The 21078-nt window shown below is 42.4% G+C and overlaps 1 protein-coding gene across 2 annotated transcripts in view; it reads left to right on the plus strand.

The window, feature by feature from the left end:
* The window catches only part of SIK2 (salt inducible kinase 2), an 81932-nt gene that overhangs the window by 42194 nt on the left and 18660 nt on the right, over positions 1-21078 (plus strand). For both annotated transcript variants that reach the window (XM_079954662.1, XM_079954661.1), the window contains exons 4-8: positions 547-708; positions 7868-7992; positions 11202-11325; positions 17432-17652; positions 19598-19750. In XM_079954662.1, coding sequence (XP_079810788.1) covers positions 547-708; positions 7868-7992; positions 11202-11325; positions 17432-17652; positions 19598-19750 — 785 coding nt within the window. The remainder of the gene's footprint in view (positions 1-546; positions 709-7867; positions 7993-11201; positions 11326-17431; positions 17653-19597; positions 19751-21078) is intronic.

Consider the following 21078-nt stretch of genomic DNA (forward strand, 5'->3'; position numbering starts at 1 on the left):
ACCATTACAGATGTCCTTTACTTCAGAATCCTTAACTAGAAAGAAAACATACCAGATTGCTGTCTTTATTATTTTTCTTGGAACCTATAAGGCTGTATATTTTTGCTTTCCGTTTTTGTGAGGAAATGAGTAGTTCAGTCTACTTCCCCTCTCTTTACCTGCTCTGTTTCGCGTCTTTGTGCCACATATATAGGAAACTCAAGGCAAGCCCCAAGCAAAGACATCACCTCTGGTTACTCTAGTAAACAGTCAGGACAGAATGTACTATGAAGGAAGAGTGAAACATCCAGTCTCTGGTGGATGAGGAGGTTACTGTTTTTTGTTCTTGTCAAAACAAGAATGTGCAAGGCTTTCTCCTAGTGACTAAACTTTGGAGCAGAAAAGTTAACCTCACATAATGGGCAACTATCACAATGCAGTTTGCTAGTGAACTTGGGGAGAGCATAACATACTATCTCTGATGTCTACCTGTGGTGCATGTTGGAGAGCCTGAAGATGATTTTTTCAATGTGATTAACTCATTGAATCCCATATTTCTTTCTACAGATTACCTTGCTAACCATGGCCGTCTGAGTGAGTCGGAGGCCAGGCGTAAATTCTGGCAGATTCTCTCCGCTGTTGAATACTGTCACAGCCGTAAGATTGTGCACCGTGACCTCAAAGCTGAAAACCTCCTGCTTGATAACAACATGAATATTAAAATAGCAGGTACCTCAATACTTTTTTTTCCTTTTGTCCTAGTGCCTGGCGAATACATTCCTCTTTCCTCCAAGTGACTTTGGCAAACTTCCTATAGCAGCCCTAGAGAAAGTGGAAAGACAGAGGATTTCCTGATATGCCCCCTTTGCATTATGGGTGGTGTAGGCTTTTGACACTAAGTTCTTACTAAAAATAGCTGCTGCTTGTATTTCTTTCTTGGGGGAAAATGGCAGTAATTTTGTAGGGTTTTATGAATTTTTGTAGTGTCATGACAACTTGTTAGCATTGCCAGATGTGCTGGTTACAATCAAATTTAATCAAATAATTCTTGAGTATAAAAAAGCTCAAAATGGAAACTCTCTGGATTATTTTAGCATGCTTGATTTAATTTTAATTACAAATTTAGACACAGCAGATGTTCCTTGCAATAGATAATTTTCTTTTCCCTCAGTATAATACTAAGGATCCTTGGATTGCCAGACCAGAATTTCAAAAATGAGGGACACTCATTTTTAAGCTGCTGAGAGTTCTATAGAGCAGTTGAGTTCTTGGAATAAAAGATGTCTGGCAAGTTCTCCAGATGGTGTTAGCTTCAAGGAGGAGGGAATAATGACTGTTTAAGGCTTCTTAGCATTTTCTTACGTAGGGATAGATGACAGAGAAAGAAGAGCAGCTGCACCAAGGAAAAAAAGTTGGCAGTAAAGTTAGCTTGTTAAAAACAAATCCCCATGAAATTAAAAATCACTCTGAAAGAATACAGTGCTGGTATCAAACAGTAGCACTTCATACAGGAGGGAAAGATACAAGAGGCCAGCCTTTCCCAACCTGGTGCCCTCCAGATGTGGTAGCTGGGGCTGGTGGGCATTGTGCTCCAAACCTTCTGGAGGGCACCTGGTTGGGGAAGACTGCAATAGCCCATGCACTTGTGCTGCAGTGAATCCAACCCCCACACAACACACATACCCTATCCAAGCCTGGCTTGATGGGTATTACAGAAGACTTACTCCTTCTATTGAAATTAGTGAAATTCAGTGGACCATAAAGCATGAAAAAAACAGGATATTAAGAGGATATTGGAATGAGATTTTCTTTTGCAGGGAAGGCAGAGAAGTAGTAGTTTGCCCCTATAACAAATGGACCACTTGCATACAAAAAAGCCTGCAAACTATATTTTTTTCTTATTTTTTTCACTTAAAACATCTCCAATAGACACATTTTAAACGGGAAGTTGGGAAATGGGGAAGTGTTCAGTTCCTCACACTATGTAGTTTGCTGTGCTAAGAAAAATGGGGATCCTCTTAGGGAGCAAATAAAGGGTTGAAGGACAGAAAAACTACACAGCAAAAGATCTGTGTGTAACTTGTTTGCATTGATGAACTTGTGTTTTTCATACCGTGACAAGAATCCTTCATATGCTGTTGTGTGGCAGCAGCAACAGCATTTTATTTATCAATTTGGGCTGCTCCATTGTCCCTTTTTAAAGTCCCTGCCTTAAAGATGGATCTGGCAGTCTAGGACATCTGCATGTGGTAATCGAGTGTCTTGGTTTCTCATACCTCTGTCAGAATGGGTGATGTTTTTTTGTTTGTTTGTTTGTTCTGTTGCAACCCATGTTCTTTGGAATTCTGGCACTTGTCAGAGTCTGTATCCTCTATGACGATTTCAGCACTGTAAAAATGAACACTAAAATTGAAATATTTGGACACTGTGACCTAAAGGCTCAAAGTTTGTGCTGAGTTTCCACTCCATGGGTTCTTGACATACTTACTACATTTTTATTCTGCCCTTTCCCCAAGAAATGCATGACAGCCACACATAGCCTTGCTTCCTCCTCACCAACACACATTTTATTTTCACAGTGATATTGGGAGGTAAGTTGGGCTGGCAGTAACTGGTCCAAGGTAGCAGAGCAAGGATTTGATTCTGTGTAGCTCCTATCTTTAATCCAGCATGAAATTCACTATACTGCATTGAAATCTAAATTATATTTCAAATAAGTCCTGGGATCAGAAGAAGTGCCCATCTAAACCAGCTGACTAGCCAGATGATTCCTGAAAGATCACATCAAAGATATGAAGGCTCTAGCCCTCCCATATTAATTCCCCAACTACTAGTAATCACAGGAACATTGCCTCTGAAAGTGTAGGCTCGACTCGGCTATCCTTTTCAGTTTTCATTGACCTGCCTATACCCCCCAGAAATTTGTCTCTTTTTAAAACTGCTTTAGCCATCGTCAATCACTACATCATTTCATACTATTTTTGCTCAGTATATGAGCTATGTATTTTTCAATGGCTTTGGGCACTCCCTTTTGAAATTCAAATGACTGTCTGTGATACTGTTTCTGTCTTGCTGCTTGAAGATCTCTGTACTTCCTTTAATTACCAAAATTAATACTGACCTTATTTTTAAATACTTTAAATATGACAATTTACCATATGGTAACGTATGACGTTGGGTCATGTAGCCACTTCCTGCAATGATAATCTCTGTGGTGAATTTTACACTCCTGGTTCTTACCCAGATTTCTGAATAGTTTGCTAAAATTCTGTTAATGCTAGGATGGGTGGTTTGGATGACTGTTCTAAGCAAGTTCTAATATATATGTGTTGGAAGCCACCCAGAGTGACTGGGGCAACCCAGCCAGATGTGTGGGGTATTATTGTAGTTGTTGTCATTGTTATTGTCATTGTTATTGATAAATGGTTGCACGGACTCTATGTGAATTTTCCTATGGAGAGGGGCACGGTTTGGTGCAAGCCTGGCAATTTTTCTCTCAGACTTCTTGGGAGAAAACACAGTTCTGTTGGCTATTCTGAGAAAATATTTGTCCTTCTGGTTAGCTTTTGAGGGGCTTGTGAAGACTGTTAGGCGCAGTCCAGGTGCTGTGAAAGTGATGACACAGAATTGTGTTTCAGTGGGGCCTCTTTGTAAAAGGAAGCAACCGTCTGGGCCTGACATTGTAATTGCAGCACTTCAGAGCTGGCAGAGATGCTGCTATCTTGCGTGTTCTCGACCCACTCCTTAAAGTCCACATTAGCCTCTTTAAAGGCCAGGAGGGTTAAGTCCAGCAAAGCAGTTTGAGCATCAGCTTGATGCTGTGCAGAAGAGAGGACTCCATGATTTGAATGCAGTTAGGTCATTTGAAGGAAAGCGGGGACGGGAGACTGTTATTTTGAAAGGGCTCACAGCAGCCTTTTCTGCTGGTGGACTGTGTAACATGCATTGACGTCAGAACTGGGTGATCAGTGATCAGTATTCAGTTCCTGCAGTGGGTCAGGTTTATGCCTCTCACTCATTCCTTTCCTTTTATCAGCACCTCTCTTTGCAATTACTGCCTTGCTCACATTACCAAATAACAAAAGATCCACACATCTCCCTCCTGAAGCTGAGGAGAGATGCCTTCTGCTAGCAAACAAACCCAATTTCTTAAAATTACTCCCCTTTAAAACTCATCTGCTCTTTTTAGACAAAAGAGTTTTCAAATTCTTCAAACTGTAGGGGAAGGGAGCTTCTTTTGCTCTGGAGCCCTTTGCTCTGGATTGCTATATCTCGTACATTAGTATTAAATAATAAACATCACAGAAAACTGGTGGGTGGTTGAATTTGACATGCAGTATTGCCCAACAGGTGTTCCCTGGTTGTACAAGGCTCAGTAATTTTACCTTCTCAAAAGTATTGCATAATCTGGTTTGGAAATTTCCCAAGTAAGATGCTTTTTAAAAAGCTTTAATTCATATGGAAATATTGTTGTTTTCCTGTCTGTCTCTGTGTTGTTGTTTTTTAAATCTCAGCTCAGTATTGCAGATTTGAGAATTGTGGGGAAAGGGTCTTTACACCTGCATAGGAAGCAAGGTGGGAAGAATTTGCTTCATCTCTTTTCAAGGTTTGCTAGGGTGAATTTTTGAAAAGTTCACAACAAAGACGGTAGTAGAAACTGACTAACAGAGGGCATTAGTTATAATAGATTAATTATCCAGCTTCTAGGGTGAGGGAAGATAGAATGAATGGGGAAATGTGACATGAACAGCCATCTGGGTTTCCCAGCAGTGTTCAAATAAAAGGAGAACAAGTTTCTTCCTTACTAGAAGATTATCACTTCACGGCTGGGAAAGACCTCAAAGTAAATTAGCCAGTCCCCTGCCATTAAAAAGATCAATACCTTTACAGCCCTCAGCAAGTATTTAATTTATTTCTATTCTATTAGTGACTTCATAAGATCCCTTTTGCAATTAATTCTGTGGCTCTTCTTCCTTTCTTGACATCCCTTTTTATTATAGCCATCCTTAAAGCAGCCATTATGTGTGTGAATATTTAGCATATTGCCCCTTCAGCCACCCACTTCTTTTATGGCTAAAACAGTTTCAATGCGTTTTGTTCAATGCCTCTTAGGTTTTGCGTTGGATTTATCTATATCTAACATTCTTAAATAACTCAAACTTAAGGCTCTTGGTGGGCCACAAAATTTATAACACATAATCTCAGCAGTCACCATCCAAAGTAAAACAAGCAATTACATACCCTGGAAAAATAGTGAAGCAAAAACCACTCTTGCTTGGCACTGACTGTGTGAGCAGGCAAAAACCTGTAAGCAAAACCTTCCAGTCTCCTTTTCGCAACCATGCCCAAGGAGGAGACAAGCCTGAGGTTCACTGTGTGTGGCTTATTCTTGTAATGCTAAACTTTGGTCTAGCATTACATGCACACCAGGCCACTATCTGCTTAGTTGGTCAAAGAGCAGATTATTTTTCTTGCACCACTGGCATTTTTCTTCTGACATATCAAATTTGAAAATAGTGATGTGTACTGTTCTCTTGGAATGGTTTTTAAAAGGCTGTTTTTAAGTGGACAGTTGGTTAGGTCTGTATTCCTATATTTGAGGTGCAGGTGCAGAACTGCTTGGAAATCAGTTCCTCATTTGTATATTGTTTCCAGTGTTGGACACGTTGGACCCTGAGGTGTGTGATTAGGGCCATCTGAAGGCCCCTACCTTTGAATGAAATAGGGAGGCAGAGTTTGTCCGCATCACACTAGGAGTCCATGTCAAGCTGCTTCTAGTAGCACAGGTCATGCAAGGTAAACTGGGAGCTCGCTCTCCAGCATAATGCAGTGTGTTCACCACTGGACCAAAGTCTCTATGATGCCTGTACAACTGCAGCATTTATCCAGTCATGCCGTCTGCTGACCAATGCCACATGGCACTTTCATGCCTTGGCTTAGAACTATGCAGTTGGGAGATAAGACTAAACAAACAGCTCTGTTACCAAACTCTCTTTGAGTTTCGCTTCAAAGTTTATGAAACTTCACAAGTGAACAATTATGCTCAAGAATATATGAGGCTTGTTAGTCTGAGATGTGATTCTTTGCAACGACACAGTTGGAAACCTAGCTTGTGTCCCTCTGTGCTCCATGGAAAAGTAGTAAGAGCAGCTCTTTTAGAGAGGCCATTATGAAGTAATAGTCAGTGCACCTTACTATGCTAATAGCAAGTGTGCATGAAGTCATGCTGTACAAATCTTGCATTACAAACATTATGCAAACGTTGTATGTTAAACTTTTGACAGCAGTATTTGACGGAATAAAGTGTTGAGAGAACTGGAAACATACACTAGCTTGTCTCCTGGAGGCTTTTAAACCAAGAATACTATACTGGTTCACATTGGCACCCTTAGGATCCTTTGTTTCCGCTATCATGCCAGCTTTGCAGGTGACATTAAAATGTACAAGGGCACAAATGGGCACTTGCATTCGCTCCATTGTGTCCTCTTCACCAAGCTGCTTAATTGTTCACCTCTGCGTTTGCTCTTCAGCTGTGAGTTCTGCCCTTGAAGCTGTTCTTACTATGCAGGTTATCTTTTGGCTCATTTTAAGGCTCTCACATTCAGGGTTCTTGGGAATGGATCTGCAATGCATATAGGTGGGCTGGTAGTAGTTAACACAGTTGCAACTTCCTGCTGAGAGTTTTCATCACATGGCAGAGACCCCATGCTGAGCAGAACTTGGAGTACCCAGAGAAGAGTGACAAGAAGGGGGTAGGAAAACAGGAATCCAGACCCCACCCGCATTGTCAGGATCAAGGCTAAAAACTGCTTGCAGATTCCTAACACCATCATCACAGACACCTGTGATTGTTCCAGCCATGTCTTCCAGAAAAAAAAATCTTTTTCATAGGATCAAACAAAATGAGTGACCATGGACAACACCATTGTGTAAAATTGTACCCTGTTTCTACAGTGTCTTTATAGCTTTAGGCTAATTGTCTTAGCTGTGTGCGAGTTACACATCTCTGATTGATATATAAACATAATTGGGGCTATACGTAGTACCTGCACAGTGAAGTCACAGTACTTAATTGTACTCAGGAGCACCAACAGCACAAGCAGCCTTTAATGGAAACTCATAAACTGATGGTTCAGTGCAGCTCCTAACGTTAGTTCGTAACAGGAAGGGAAGGAGATGTATTTCCTGTACTACTCTGTGTCTAACCTTTGATGGTGCTTGGTATGAACCAGGCCTGGCCACTGATAAGGCAGAGCAGGGTGAGGCACCCGCCCCAAGCAGTGGAAGCTCAAGAGGCAGTGCCCATCTCTCCTCTGCTACCCATCCTACCACTTCCAGAGGGCATGAGATGCCAGCAAGATCTCAGTGGAAGGCACCACTGCTGCTGTTGCTTTGTGGGTAAGAGAAGTGTGGCAGCAAGGGCATGTTGCCATTTCGCCTCAAGTGGCAAAACAGGGCATGGTGCACCAGTATGAAGTTAATATGACTTGCCTTCATGGTGTGGGGTCTGGTTAAAATGCCATGATGGGAGAAGTCTGCTCCTGGATTTTCTTCCTCGGGATTTGAACTGTTTTGCTGGAGCCCAAACTCTTATAGAGGCGTTAGAGAAAATATCTTGAGCTGCTAAGATGTGAACAAGGATATAGTGTTTTTGTATATCGTTTGGGCTCAAACCAGGGCCCCCACAAGTGCAAAGAGCTCACAGGGATTTGGGGGCTTAATATACATTAGGTTCCATTTTGTTTTGTTGAGCATACCAGATAAATACATTCAGCCTGCACTTAAAAATATAGCTAAATTATCCATTACCCTTTCTTTCTTTCTTTCTTTCTTTCTTTCTTTCTTTCTTTCTTTCTTTCTTTCTCTCTCTCTCTGTCTCTCTCTCCAGATTTTGGATTTGGCAACTTCTACAAAAGTGGTGAGCCTCTGACAACATGGTGTGGAAGCCCCCCATATGCAGCCCCTGAGGTGTTTGAAGGCCAGCAGTACGAGGGTCCGCAGCTGGATATATGGGTATTTTAATTGTATTAAATTGAGTGTCCCTTTAAATAAACTGCTAAATTTTAGTTAATGTGTTATATTGCTCTTCCTAGTTGGTAGATAAGTTGGTCTTGCTTTTAAAGACAAGTCATAAAGGCCTCGGTAGCTTTGAGAATGGGAAGTAAGAGTTCCTTTGAAACTTGTCTTTATTGTATTAGAGGAAACAATTTGGCCAATGCGGAAATCTGGTCCTCTCTTACTGAATCTATGCACTTATGTCTATGCTGCAGTTTAGCTTGCTAATTCCTCCTTCTTGGGAGTTCAAACCAAAGTTAAGATTCTAAATTCTCTGTATGGCCAGAGGGATTGTCTGAGTCATTTGCACATGGCTGCTATCCATCCTCTCTTTCAGTTGAGAGGACAAGACAGTTTGCTTTGAACAATTCTGCTGCAGGCAGATGCCCGTGGCTGAACCAAAAAGTGTGTATGTGTGTGTGTGTTTGCTTCATGCTACTCTAATGGGAAAGGACACATAGGGGTGACAAGAAAATCTTGCAAAGCACATACAGGAGAGAGGATGTGCTGATCCAGGTTCCTTTAATGCAGTGCCAGGCTTGCTGCTCTCCAGTTTTTTTGGTGGGGGGGGGGGTAATTGGGTCATAGTGTCTCCTGGTATTAGCAATCTTTCCAGAGCATGGTTTTGCTGTCCATTGTGTTGCCAGAGTTTAGGGGCTAAAACTTGTCAGTTTAGGGGCTAAAACTTGCCTCGCAGCATTTATGGCACCAGTTTTTAGTCATGGGATTGAGCCTACAAGTTACTTCAGTGAGGAAAACAGTAACATCAGAAGGTCTATGCAGCCCACGGCTGACCCCTGGTCTGTACTAGGGTTTCCATCCGTCCAGAATTTCCTGGTGGAAATCGCTTTAATGTCCACAAAAATCTGAATGTATGGTAACCCAACCTCAACAACTTTTGTGTCCAGATTTTCACCTTTTGAACTATGGCAACCCTAGTCTATACCTTCAGACTGTTTATGGCAAGCATATTTTGCTATATTTATATTTTTGTTATCATTCGCATTATGGATGCAGTGAAAATTGTCATATTGGAACTGGCCCTCGGTCTTGGTTTTCTTTGGAAAGGAGGCAGGGTGCAGACATTAGTGCTGCGTTCTTCTGTGTGAAGACACCCACGTTGTTTTACAAATAAACACATCTCAACAAGAGTTCCCCTTTAATGAGGAAACTGTTAAAGCCTCATTGCGCCCGCTGTCCTCTTAACTTCCAGATGAACTCGGTACACACCTCAAACACACCCAAGGATTTACAGCACCTAATGCTGTGTGGGGATGTGCCAGATCAACAGGAGTTTTGAAAAATATTTGTGGAAGCTATTGACTTTGTTAGGTTGCTAACAAAAATACCTTTCAAAACCAGATGAAAAGCACTGGCTGTACAATGCAAATCTTCTTTTGAAAAATAAATTTGTGCCTCTTACAAAATTGGTCAGTGATTCTCACAATTATGGTGAGAATGGTGCCTTTTCTCCTCTCCCTCAAAATCTAGCGGCAAAAACAGCTCAGAAAAGTGCTCTGCCTAGGCTCCCAAAATTTGCCATTGGGAAACAGATTCTCTCCATTTAAAGGAGAAAAGATAAGTCTTTTGTTGCTGTTGTGTTACCCCATCTCTGTGTGGCATTACATTGTTCCGCAGATTTAATGCTACCAAATATTGTGCATACTTTCCAGCAGGCTCAGTCATTATTAGCACATTGCTGCTACTTTGATTTTGTCTCTTCCCTTGTTTTTCCCCCTCCCCCGTCTTACATAATAAATCTTAACAGGCTTTGCATAGAATCAGGATCTGAGGCTCTTATCCTGACCTTCGCAGGGATTTCTTCTCGTAAGCTTTTGCAAGTTGGGAACTAGGGAGAATCACACTTTTGTGTTCTGAGCAGAGAGAATTCAAGCAAACTTCAGGGTGGGATTCAGATTTTTTTTTAAGTAATTTCTATTCAAGATTTTCTTGGTATGTGCATTTTTAAAGGTTGTAGTCCTTTCTACAAATCAGTTACATTTGATATGAGACAATAGTGTTGTATGCAGTATAGGGTCGTGGCAGAAGAGGGGGGAGAGGAGGTGTGTTTATTAAGGATATTGGTGCATCTGTTGAAGGTAGTTTATATTTTATTGAGTAAAGCTAGCTAGTAGATCCCACACTCCCTTATCAGTCTCACTCAGGGTCCTGTCTTGTTTGCAGTTCCAGAGTTGCAGATAGAACTTCTGTCCTTTAAAGTGATCTAAGGAAGGTGCAGGTTCCAGAGGTGTGCATTTTACTGCCCAAAAGTTCAGTTGGATGTTGCCCAATGGAAGAACTTGAAGGCAAATAATAATAATTCCAAATAAAATCATAACTCTGCAATTGAGAACTAGTATTGAGAAGTCATTTCTAAACAGATTCAGCTGATAAAATGGAACCCATGGTTGGCTTGCTGGAACACAAACGTGCAGACGATGGGGAAGTCACTACACTAGGTTCTGAGTTGGTTTGCAGTTCAGCCATAGTGACTTGGAATGGATTCCTTCCTCTCTTATCTGCTTGGTGTCAAAAACTGGCTCCCTGTTTCCCTAGTAGGAATGCTTGAAGCAAGAGATGCTTCACCAATACAGTCCTGGCCAAATTATTTTGATTCCTCAACAAGTCAGCATCCCAACTTTTGCAGCCAAGTTATAGAAATGTGTTTCATTGGTACAATGTATGGAAAGGCTTTTTGCAGACTTCTGAAAGACAAAAAAGCAGTATATGTACAGATGATACATGTGTTTTATCCTTTTCTTAAAGCTACTGTTGTTTTTAATGATCTGTTGAATGTTTTAAAATACCTCTTAACTGTTTATCAATAATTTTAAAGTTTTTTTTTAAAAAATATGCTTTTCTAAACCACATAAGAGGTTCTCTTACAACCAAGTGTTAAATAAATCTGATGAAAAATTAGGCATGGGCTTCTAAAGGTTAATGGTGTTATTGCTACCAGCAGCTTGTAGGCCTTGCTAGTCTGTGTTATATATATATGGGATAAATTCTGGATATACCTTGCTTACATACTGAAACATTCAGATGTAGTGAAAAGCCACCGGAAAGAAAACATTAGTATATAAGGGTTTTGCCAGCACACTATGGAGCAAGGTACAGTTGTCCGCATGTTTTGAAAGTCAAGTCTAAAACTCCTCTTTCTCTTTCAGAGCATGGGTGTAGTTCTGTACGTCTTAGTATGTGGAGCACTGCCTTTTGACGGACCTACACTGCCCATCCTGAGGCAACGGGTTCTGGAAGGGAGGTTCCGGATCCCTTATTTCATGTCTGAAGGTAACATTATCATCATCATCATCATCATCATCATCATCATTTATTATTTATACCCCGCCCATCTGGCTTGGTTTCCCCAGCCACTCTGGGCTGCTTCCAGCAGGATATTAAAAACACAGTAAAAGATCCAACATTAATAAACTTCCCTAAACAGTTTTGTGTAAGGCTTTTTGCCTTAATTTTTCCTATTGTTTATAATACAGGCAATGACTGATTGATGCATGTCCATGTACACACGATGCTGAACTTGAAAGTGACCCGAAAATGTCACTAAAGCATCACTAAAAGGGCAGAACACTTTTTGTGGGCCCCACCAATGGGCAGTGTATGTTTGTGTGGAGAGAGTTCAGAACGTCAGAAATACTGTAAAGATACCAACTCACTAGCAGGGTTTGATTAAACACAAGTCAGAAAATAAAATCAAAGGTTGAGTAAGGATAACATGGAATGAAATTGACTGCAATATGTAAACATGAAGGAAAATTTGGTATAAAACTGATAAGAAAATAAGAGTATTGAGGTATAAGATTATAAAAATAAGATAATAATTAAGCAGAAGTAGTAAATATTTCAAGAAGCAGAAGGGGAAGTTGAGGGAAGTCATGGGGAGGGTTTTTTTTCTTTTTCTTTTATGTGACAAATGTTATATTGCGTTTTTGATTGACTATAAATTGTAAAAATCCAATAAAATCTTTAAAAAGAGAGAGTGTTCAGAACGTAACCACCGTGCAAAGCAAGGATTTCCTGTATTCTGCTGGTGATGAAGGTGATAGAAGTCCTGAAGAAATATTCGTTTCAGTCCTATGGCAAAAAAGTGCAGAGATTTAGACTAAAACAGCAAGTTATTTCTAATTTCACAGTTACTATGGCTTAATTTATGGGACGCAGGTGGCGCTGTGGGTTAAAGCCTCAGCGCCTAGGACTTGCCGATCGAAAGGTCGGCGGTTCGAATCCCTGCGGCGGGGTGCGCTCCCGCTGCTCGGTCCCAGCGCCTGCCAACCTAGCAGTTCGAAAGCACCTCCGGGTGCAAGTAGATAAATAGGGACCGCTTACCAGCGGGAAGGTAAACGGCGTTTCCGTGTGCGGCTCTGGCTCTGGCCAGAGCAGCGATGTCACGCTGGCCACGTGACCCGGAAGTGTCTCCGGACAGCGCTGGCCCCTGGCCTCTTAAGTGAGATGGGCGCACAACCCCAGAGTCTGTCAAGACTGGCCCGTATGGGCAGGGGTACCTTTACCTTTACCTTATGGCTTAATTTGCCTGAAAACCATCATTGAGTGTACAGTAATAGTATAAAACAGCTGCTTGCACATGGGGGAAGTTGTTATCCAATTGCTTAGTGATGCAGCCATTTTAACACATGATAACCTGATGATGCCTAAACATCAGTATGTAAGACAATGCTATTGGATGGCCAGCTGTAATGTGTGTTTAACAGGCTATGAGGATGTTTGTCCCGTGATTTTAGCATTGACCAGAGCAGCATCCTAGAGCAGCAGTGCTCTAGCCACTGCTAAGTCTTCTAGGTTGGTATATGATAGCTGCTTGATGTGACATGGAATGCAGCTAGGATGTCATGATGCTAAGCAGGAAGGAATGGACCTATCTAACTCACTTCAAAACTACATGCACATCCCTTTATTTGCATGTCCATTGCGTGCTTAATCTTAATCACTTGTAGTCTTTCCAGTACTGTGGCTTTTAAAAACAAAAAACAACAACACTTATTTGCATGAAAAACTCTTGTTTGCACTACCAAAGCAATGTGATCAACACCTTGTTATGTTTCCCTTCTGACATTTCTCCCTCTCCTCACTTCATGTTTTCCATTTCTTCTTCGTTTATCTATGCTTCTGCTCATCTTGAGCTAAAAAGCGTGGAGGTGTCTTCATATTTTGTTTCTGAAAAAACCCAAAATCTGCCTCCTATCAGAATCTTTGTTTCAGGCTCTTAGTGTTGGTGTCAAACCATCAAGCGGGATTCCAGATAGGGGATTAATGTTGCCAATAGATTGTTCAGATCTCATTTTTCTGTGTGTGTGTGATTAGTACATGACAATCCACATACTATTTTTTAGTTTTAGCCTTTTCATAGGCATACCACTGTTTCCTGTTTACACGACTGAGTAGTTCTTGATGGAATGTTTCTGTGCTGTTTTCTGACCCCCTCAGTCACTTCTCCCCTGACCTTCACTACCTCTTCCCCTTGTGGGCATGGACAGGTATTTCTGTACATTTGCGTACAGATCTTAAATGCTTTTACTCCAAAGGAGGTGTGCAAGAACCAGCCTCTAGTTGTCATGTTTCATTATGGACAAATTGGATACTTCTGTTTTGTGGGAGGGGATCCGTTGTCATTTGGTGGCTTTAAAAAAAGAGTCATATAGACGTCTTGTGCAAGACAGATATGTAGCTATACTGCAATCCTGGCAAAGTGGTCTTGCACATGACTTGGGTTAAAAATAGAAAGAAGTCCTGTTGGGGACTGTGATTAGTCTCCAAGGTAATATTCTACATGCATCAAGACCTTGAAAGAATAGTTGATGAAATTTCGATGTGACTACACATGCAGCTATTAGTGGAAGCAGGCACAGTTGTGTTATTTGTGCTGCTGGAAACAGAATGGCTAGGTTTTTCTCAGGTGAAGAGCAAACAGAAATAGGGTTGCAGTGGTAGGAGCCACAGCCAGGAACATCACCATACAAACCAGTCACCCCCTGTCAGAAAAATGCTCAGAGGAGCTTCTATACCAGCAGGTATAATGGGTTGTTTTTACTTAAGATGAAATCTGGATTACATGGGGAGTACAAAGGTGACATTTTGATGAGGAAGACGTTGTTTAAACAATGCAAAAACTCTTAAACGTGAGCAGCAATGATAGCACAATAAACTTCCATTTGGGAGCATCCTAGTCCCCTACATGGTCTACTCATTCTACAACCTCCACAATGCCAGTGTTAACTTTGCTATATATTAGTATACTGTGAATGCAGAAATAAAATCTTAGTGCAGTAACAGCCTTTTTGGATGTGTGGGTGTAGACATGGCATTGTCAGGTATCCAAGGGATATAACTTTGGAGAACCTAAAGACACAGCCACTGCTTAAATGCTTACCAGCTGGTGTTGTAGGACTCCCCAACTTTTCTGTCGTTTCTGACCACACAGTTAGTTAATTAAGCACAGCTTCACCAGCCCTCCACTGTCACTCAGAAATCCTGGGAAGCAGTAAATGTCGGGCTTAACTGTGTGGCCAAGACCCTAGGTCAGTGCCACTCGTTGTGCCATGTGAACAGACAGCTTCCATGTTGTTCCCTGCCATCCAAATTCATCATTAAACATGGGGTGGTTGATAGGATGGGTGGCAAAAAACATGAGTGAGATAAAGCAGAACATCAAATGTCATATAAGAATGAGATGCCTTGTGAAAAACAACATACCGTATTTTTCGCTCTATAAGACGCACTTTTCCCCTCCTAAAAAGTAAGGGGAAATGTGTGTGCGTCTTATGGTGTGAATGCAGGCGGGAGGCTCCGCTCAGCATTTCCTTTAAAGAGCCGCGTGGAGCATGTTGCGGCTCTTGGGGCTTTTCCCCAAGGAGGGAGAAGGGCAGCCCTTCTCCCAAGAGCTGCACACACACTCCACACGCTCTTTAAAGGGAGCGCAGCTCTTGGGGGAGCCTTAGCCGCGCGCAGCCTCTCCCGGGCAGGGGGATGAAGGCTCTCCCTGCCCGGAAGAGGCTGCGCGTGGCTATCCCACAAGCCAGGACAGCCAGCAGGATCGCTGTGCAGCAATCCCACTTGCTGTCCTGGCTTCTGGGATTCAGAATTTTTTTTTCTTGTTTTCCTCTTCCAAAAACTAGGTGTGTCTTATGGTCTGGTGCATCTTATAGAGCGAAAAATACGGTATATGGTATTTGACTTCCTCTGAAGGATCAGGCTTGCAGTTTGGGAGTACCCTGGTTCCACTGTTGCTCCTTGGATGCACAGGTGACTGCAATGTTCAGGAGTGCTTTTTCTCAGCTGTGGCTGCAGTGCGAGCTGTGAAAAGGCAGAACTTGCCGTAGTGATGCATGTCTTTGCTCACCTGATTAGATTAGCAGAACATGCTCTACGTGGGGAGCATGTTGGACATTTGAACGATGCTCAGAAACTACAGCTGGCACAAAATGCAATAGCCATTCTAGTGTTCATTTTTTAAAGATCATATTACACTGGTCTTAGGTAGATTGTACAGCCTTCTAATTTGTTTCCAGGTCTAATTCAAGATACTAGTGGTTAGGTATAAAGCTCTTAACAGGACCAGGACCAGGATATCTGAAGGACCGGCTCTTTTCCTTACGTACCTCTCCATTCATTGAGCTCATCTTCCTGTTGTTGTTGTTGTTGTTTAGTCGTTTAGTCGTGTCCGACTCTTCGTGACCCCATGGACCAGAGAACGCCAGGCACTCCTGTCCTCCACTGCCCCCCGCAGCTTGGTCAGACTCATGCTGGTAACCTCGAAAACACTATCCAACCATCTCGTCCTCTGTCGCCCCCTTCTCCTTGTGCCCTCCATCTTTCCCAACATCAGGGTCTTCTCCAGGGAGTCTTCTCTTCTCATGAGGTGGCCAAAGTACTGGAGCCTCAGCTTCACAATCTGTCCTTCCAGTGAGCACTCAGGGCTGATTTGCTTCAGAATGGAGAGGTTTGATCTTCTTGCAGTCCATGGGACTCTCAAGAGTCTCCTCCAGCACCATAATTCAAAAGCATCAATTCTTCGACGATCAGCCTTCTTTATGGTCCAGCTTTCACTTCCATACATCACTACTGGGAAAACCATAGCTTTAACTATACGGACCTTTGTTGGCAAGGTGATGTCTCTACTTCTCAAGATGCTGTCTAGGCCTGTCATTGCCCTTCTCCCAAGAAGCAGGCGTCTTTTAATTTCGTGGCTGCTGTCACCATCTGCAGTGATCATGGAGCCCAAGAAAGTAAAATCTCTCACTGCCTCCATTTCTTCCCCTTCTATTTGCCAGGAGGTGATGGGACCAGTAGCCATGATCTTCGTTTTTTTGATGTTGAGCTTCAGACCATATTTTGCACTCTCCTCTTTCACCCTCAATAAAAGGTTCTTTAATTCCTCCTCACTTTCTGCCATCAAGGTTGTGTCATCTGCATATCTGAGGTTGTTGATATTTCTTCCGGCAATCTTAATTCCGGCTAGGGATTCATCCAGCCCAGCCTTTCGCATGATGAATTCTGCATCATCTTCCTATACCCTCTCATCTTCCTATACCCTGTCAAATGTCCTGCTACCAAAAAGAAATTCAATATTCAGTAAGTAGGGTTGCAGGAAAGGACTTTTTCTATTGCAACCACCCCAGTTATGGAATCCCTTCTTTCAGGAGATCAAAGTGGTCCCATCCCTGGACTTTAGACAGTTGACAGAGACATACAGATTGGTTTTTAATTGGAGACCGTAGGTTTTCCTTCTACTCATCTTGGTTTTTAATACTCTTGTTTTAAATTCTGCTATTGTTTCAACTGGTTTGTGAGTATTTCATTTTCTTTTTAACTGCCTTGGTGGCCTGCAGTATAAAAATGTTTAAAATAAAATATTGCGGTACGATGCCATGATTGTGCTCCTTTCCACAATTTCCATAACAGCTGGGCAGGGGGCAATGATTTCTTGCAGCTGTAGTAGGCACTGCAACAAGCAAGCCAGAACTGCAAGAACACATACTTGGAATGGGGAGCTTAAAAAACAAAACAGTTTTTTTCTGTTCTGAAACTTCATTGGTTAATGCAAACGTAGCCCTTTTGTGCAATTCAGTCAGTCCCATGGGTATGAAGAATTACTATTATTCCTTTTATTGTGCCTGCAGTTAGAAATAATTGTGCTGTTTCCCCTAATTGCTCACCTGTAGGAGAAATGGGTTTTGTTCTTTATACAAATTAAAGACCTCTTTCAAGATTATTTTTATTTTTAGCAGTAGTATTTGGCATCTGAATTAAGCAGTTTCCTATTGCTAATAGTCACCCAGCTTACATTGACACAGGCTAACAATGCAGATAGATCCCATACTAGCTGTATCAGTCTGAACTTTTCACCCCTACTCTGTCCATGTAGAGTGTGAGCATCTTATCCGGAGGATGCTGGTCCTGGATCCATCCAAGAGGCTGACAATTGCTCAGATCAAAGAGCACAAGTGGATGCTGGTAGAGGTTCCTGTTCAGAGACCTATTCTCTATCCCCAAGGACAAGAGAATGAGCCATCAATTGGAGAATACAATGAACAAGTTCTGCGGCTGATGCACAGCTTGGGAATAGACCAACAAAAAACCATTGAGGTAACAGTCTTTTGTTGTTCGGGTGGAAGCTCATTTACAGTCCCTACTTTACAGGTCTGTCTGGTATCTTCCAAGTTTTCACCTTTGCTGGAGCTATTGTGGGAAGGTCAAACTAGTAACATAATGGTACACGAGACTAAATGAGCCTAATGCCTTTGGGAAATGAATTGCAGGGTAGAGGGAGTGAGGAGTGGGAAACCACCTGGTGGAGTTTAATGGGTATATTCTAGCATGCACATCTCAAACCATCAGGAAAGGGACACTTTGCCAGTAATTCCCACAGCTGATTTTGCCAAGGTACACTCAGCTTTGATTGTACTGTGGAATATTGTAGCCCCTTCTTTTTTAAAAGTGAGAAATATAATTCATATTTTTCTGGAGATAATGTTTTATTTTCTTAAACTTTCACTGCCAAGCCTTCCTGTCTTTTATAGCCTAGAGTGGTGAAAATGTTCACATATGCCTATTCTTCATTATATATTTACAGGGCAAGTTTTGGGAAATTTGAGGATAACAAGGGGCGCAAAACAGGAAACGGACCTCACTTTGCTTTAAGCTTCTAAAATGTGAGATCTGACAAAGTAAAAAAAAAAAAAAACCCCTTAGAAAAGCAGCCAGTTGTCTTTATTTTTGGTGTTTCGGCTAGGATTCCAAATCAAGCCTCTTACCAGAAATAAACGCTGAAAAGCTCCCTGAGGAGTCTGTGTGATCACTTCCTTCAAAATGGTTGATATTTTTAGCCAGTGTGGAATCTGCAGTATTAATGCTTCCTGCCAGAAAGTTGGCAGGAGGAAGGGCAGGGGGCAATGAAGCCTTGAGCCTTTTCGCTCAGGGCTCCATTTCCCATTGTGGCTCAAAATGTGGAATAGCCTAGGTTAAGGAACCTGTGGCCCTCCAAATGTTGTTGGAGTTTAGCTCCCATCAAGCAAGGCCCAGTGGTCAGGGGCAATGGGAACTGTAGTCCAGCAGTATCTGGAGGGCCACAATGTTCTCCATCTCTGGGCTAGGTGGTACTGTTTTGTGTTTGTTTTTTAAGGGTTAATAAACAGGCGCAGACACAGGCATTGCTGACAGTTCATTTGTGCAACTGACACTTTTGTAAAACTGCACTAAAGCCAATATGAGGTCCCAGGGCCCAATTAGCATTGTCATTTTGGGCAGGGAACAGAATTTGGAGCTAGAAGGGATTAAAACATGTCTTGTTCTGCCACCCAGCCGCTCGAATGACACTGTAGGATGTGCCTATGGAAAACATATTTATGCAGTCCCATCAAAAAGCTGAGCAACACACAGCAGGCATCTCCCCTCCCTCCTTCGCCAGCTTATCTCAACTAGGTGAAAACTCCCTCCCAGTCCCAAACATGCAGCCCAGTTCGACTCTAGGGAAAGAAAATGAAAGACTCGCACTCCTCCCAAGGAAATGTTGTTCAGTGGAACACCGCACCTCTCTGTACGCATATAGCCGTGGCAGTCTCTCACACATTGGAGAAAGGTGACAGATATTACAGTGGTACCTCAGGTTAAGTACTTACCGTATTTTTTGCACCGTAACACTCACTTTTTTCCTCCTAGAAAGTAAGGGGAAATGTCTGTGCGTGTTATGGAGGAAATGCCTATGGGTGACATGCCTACGGATTTTCCTCCTCTAAAAACTATGTGCGCGTTATGGTCGGGTGCGTGTTATAGAGCGAAAAATACGGTAATTTGTTCCAGAGGTCAGTTCTTAACCTGAAACTGTTCTTAACCTGAAGCACCACTTTAGCTAATGGGGCCTCCTGCTGCTGCCGCACCGCCAGAGCACGATTTTTGTTCTCATCCTGAAGCAAAGTTCTTAACCCGAGGTAATATTTCTGGGTTAGCAGAGTCTGTAACCTGAAGCGTATGTAACCTGAGGTAGCACTGTATTTGTCCTGATTTAACCTTTGGGTGCCTGTTCTCTTCTCAGTCCTTGCAGGATAAGAGCTACAACCACTTTGCTGCTATCTATTACTTGCTCATAGAGAGGCTCAAGTCACATCGCAGTAGCTTCCCTGTGGAGCAGCGGCTCGATTCCCGCCAGCGACGACCAAGCACCATCGCTGAGCAAACAGTCGCCAAGGTAACTCCCTGTTCTAGGCACAGTTGTTACCACACAAGCCAGTCAGTGTTCAGTCACAGAGCTCTTCTTCCTACCCAGACAGACACACACCCCCACCAGCGACCTGTATTTTTAGACCTGGAACCTAGTTGAATATATAAAGGGCCTGCATATCATGGAAGCCTCCTTTGACTGTGGTTCTTTTTTAAGAAGGGTGAAAAGTCAGTCACAACAGTCCAGTTCCAGAAAGTGGTTCAGTTTGCTGCAGCAATAGGAAAATCAGTAAGAGAGGGACCTAGGCAGTTATTTTCCTTGGTGATTTTGCCTGAAGCTGATCAGATGCACCAAAATTTGAGCAAAGGCAATAAAGTGTTGTTTCATTCCTCTGTAATGAGCGCTGGTATTTTGGCTAAGAGCACAAACCAGAAAGTCTCCCAACTTGCCTATGCTGTGAACTCACTAACCTTAGGCTGGCCAATATCTCTCTCAGCCTCACCCAACCAACCTTCTCCATAATCTGCAATATGGGAATGGCAGTGCTGTCCTTCCATACAGGACCATTCTAAGCATGACTGTGATGTATGTGAATCTGAGCACATAGTATTCATTTGGCGTTATTTAGCTGATGGCTTTCCCCATGCCAATGCTCAGCTTTGGGCAGCTGTTGTGATTCTCCTGACCGGCACGTCACAGGCAATGTTAGATCTTGAAGCCACAGACCAAGCACTGGCCCACATTAACACGCTCACGAACCAGCTGGTGGTCTGGAAAGCAATCAAGCCATTAAATTGCTTTCAAAACCCATTGGTAAAACAAGTTGACTGCATGGCACTGCGGAACTTTTATCATGGTGTTCCTGCAGGCTCTGCCTTGGCTTCAGAAGCCCTGATAAGATTGCAGCTGAATGTCACTCAGACATTTAAGGAGCAAAACATTGGGTGGCATCAGAGCTTCACTCACTCACTCACACAAATATGCTATTTTGAAGTTTGTCCTTTGTAGAATATGATAAATGGCAGTAGTTTGTCGTTCCCAACAGATCCCCAAATATTCTGGTATTTTGCAAACTCCCATGTTTTGTTTTGTGTTTAAATGTATAGAAACCAAGTATGTTGTGCTTAGCATTGGCGGTTTGAGATGTTTAATATACACTGACGGTTAATGTTGTGGATGTTGCAATCCCCTTGCTGGCAGGCATTTCACAGCCTCTGACTCTTTATTTAATCAGCATGACGCCAATAAAGTGAGCATTAAACCAGCACACGCTTAAAATAACAGTGAAGGCACAATCTAGCTTTTAGCCCTTGGAGAAGCCCTCATTCTTCCTTATGGCCTCCGCACAGTCCCAC

The sequence above is a fragment of the Podarcis cretensis genome (genome assembly GCF_951804945.1).
Source record: "Podarcis cretensis genome assembly, chromosome: 15".
Lineage (NCBI taxonomy): Eukaryota > Metazoa > Chordata > Lepidosauria > Squamata > Lacertidae > Podarcis > Podarcis cretensis.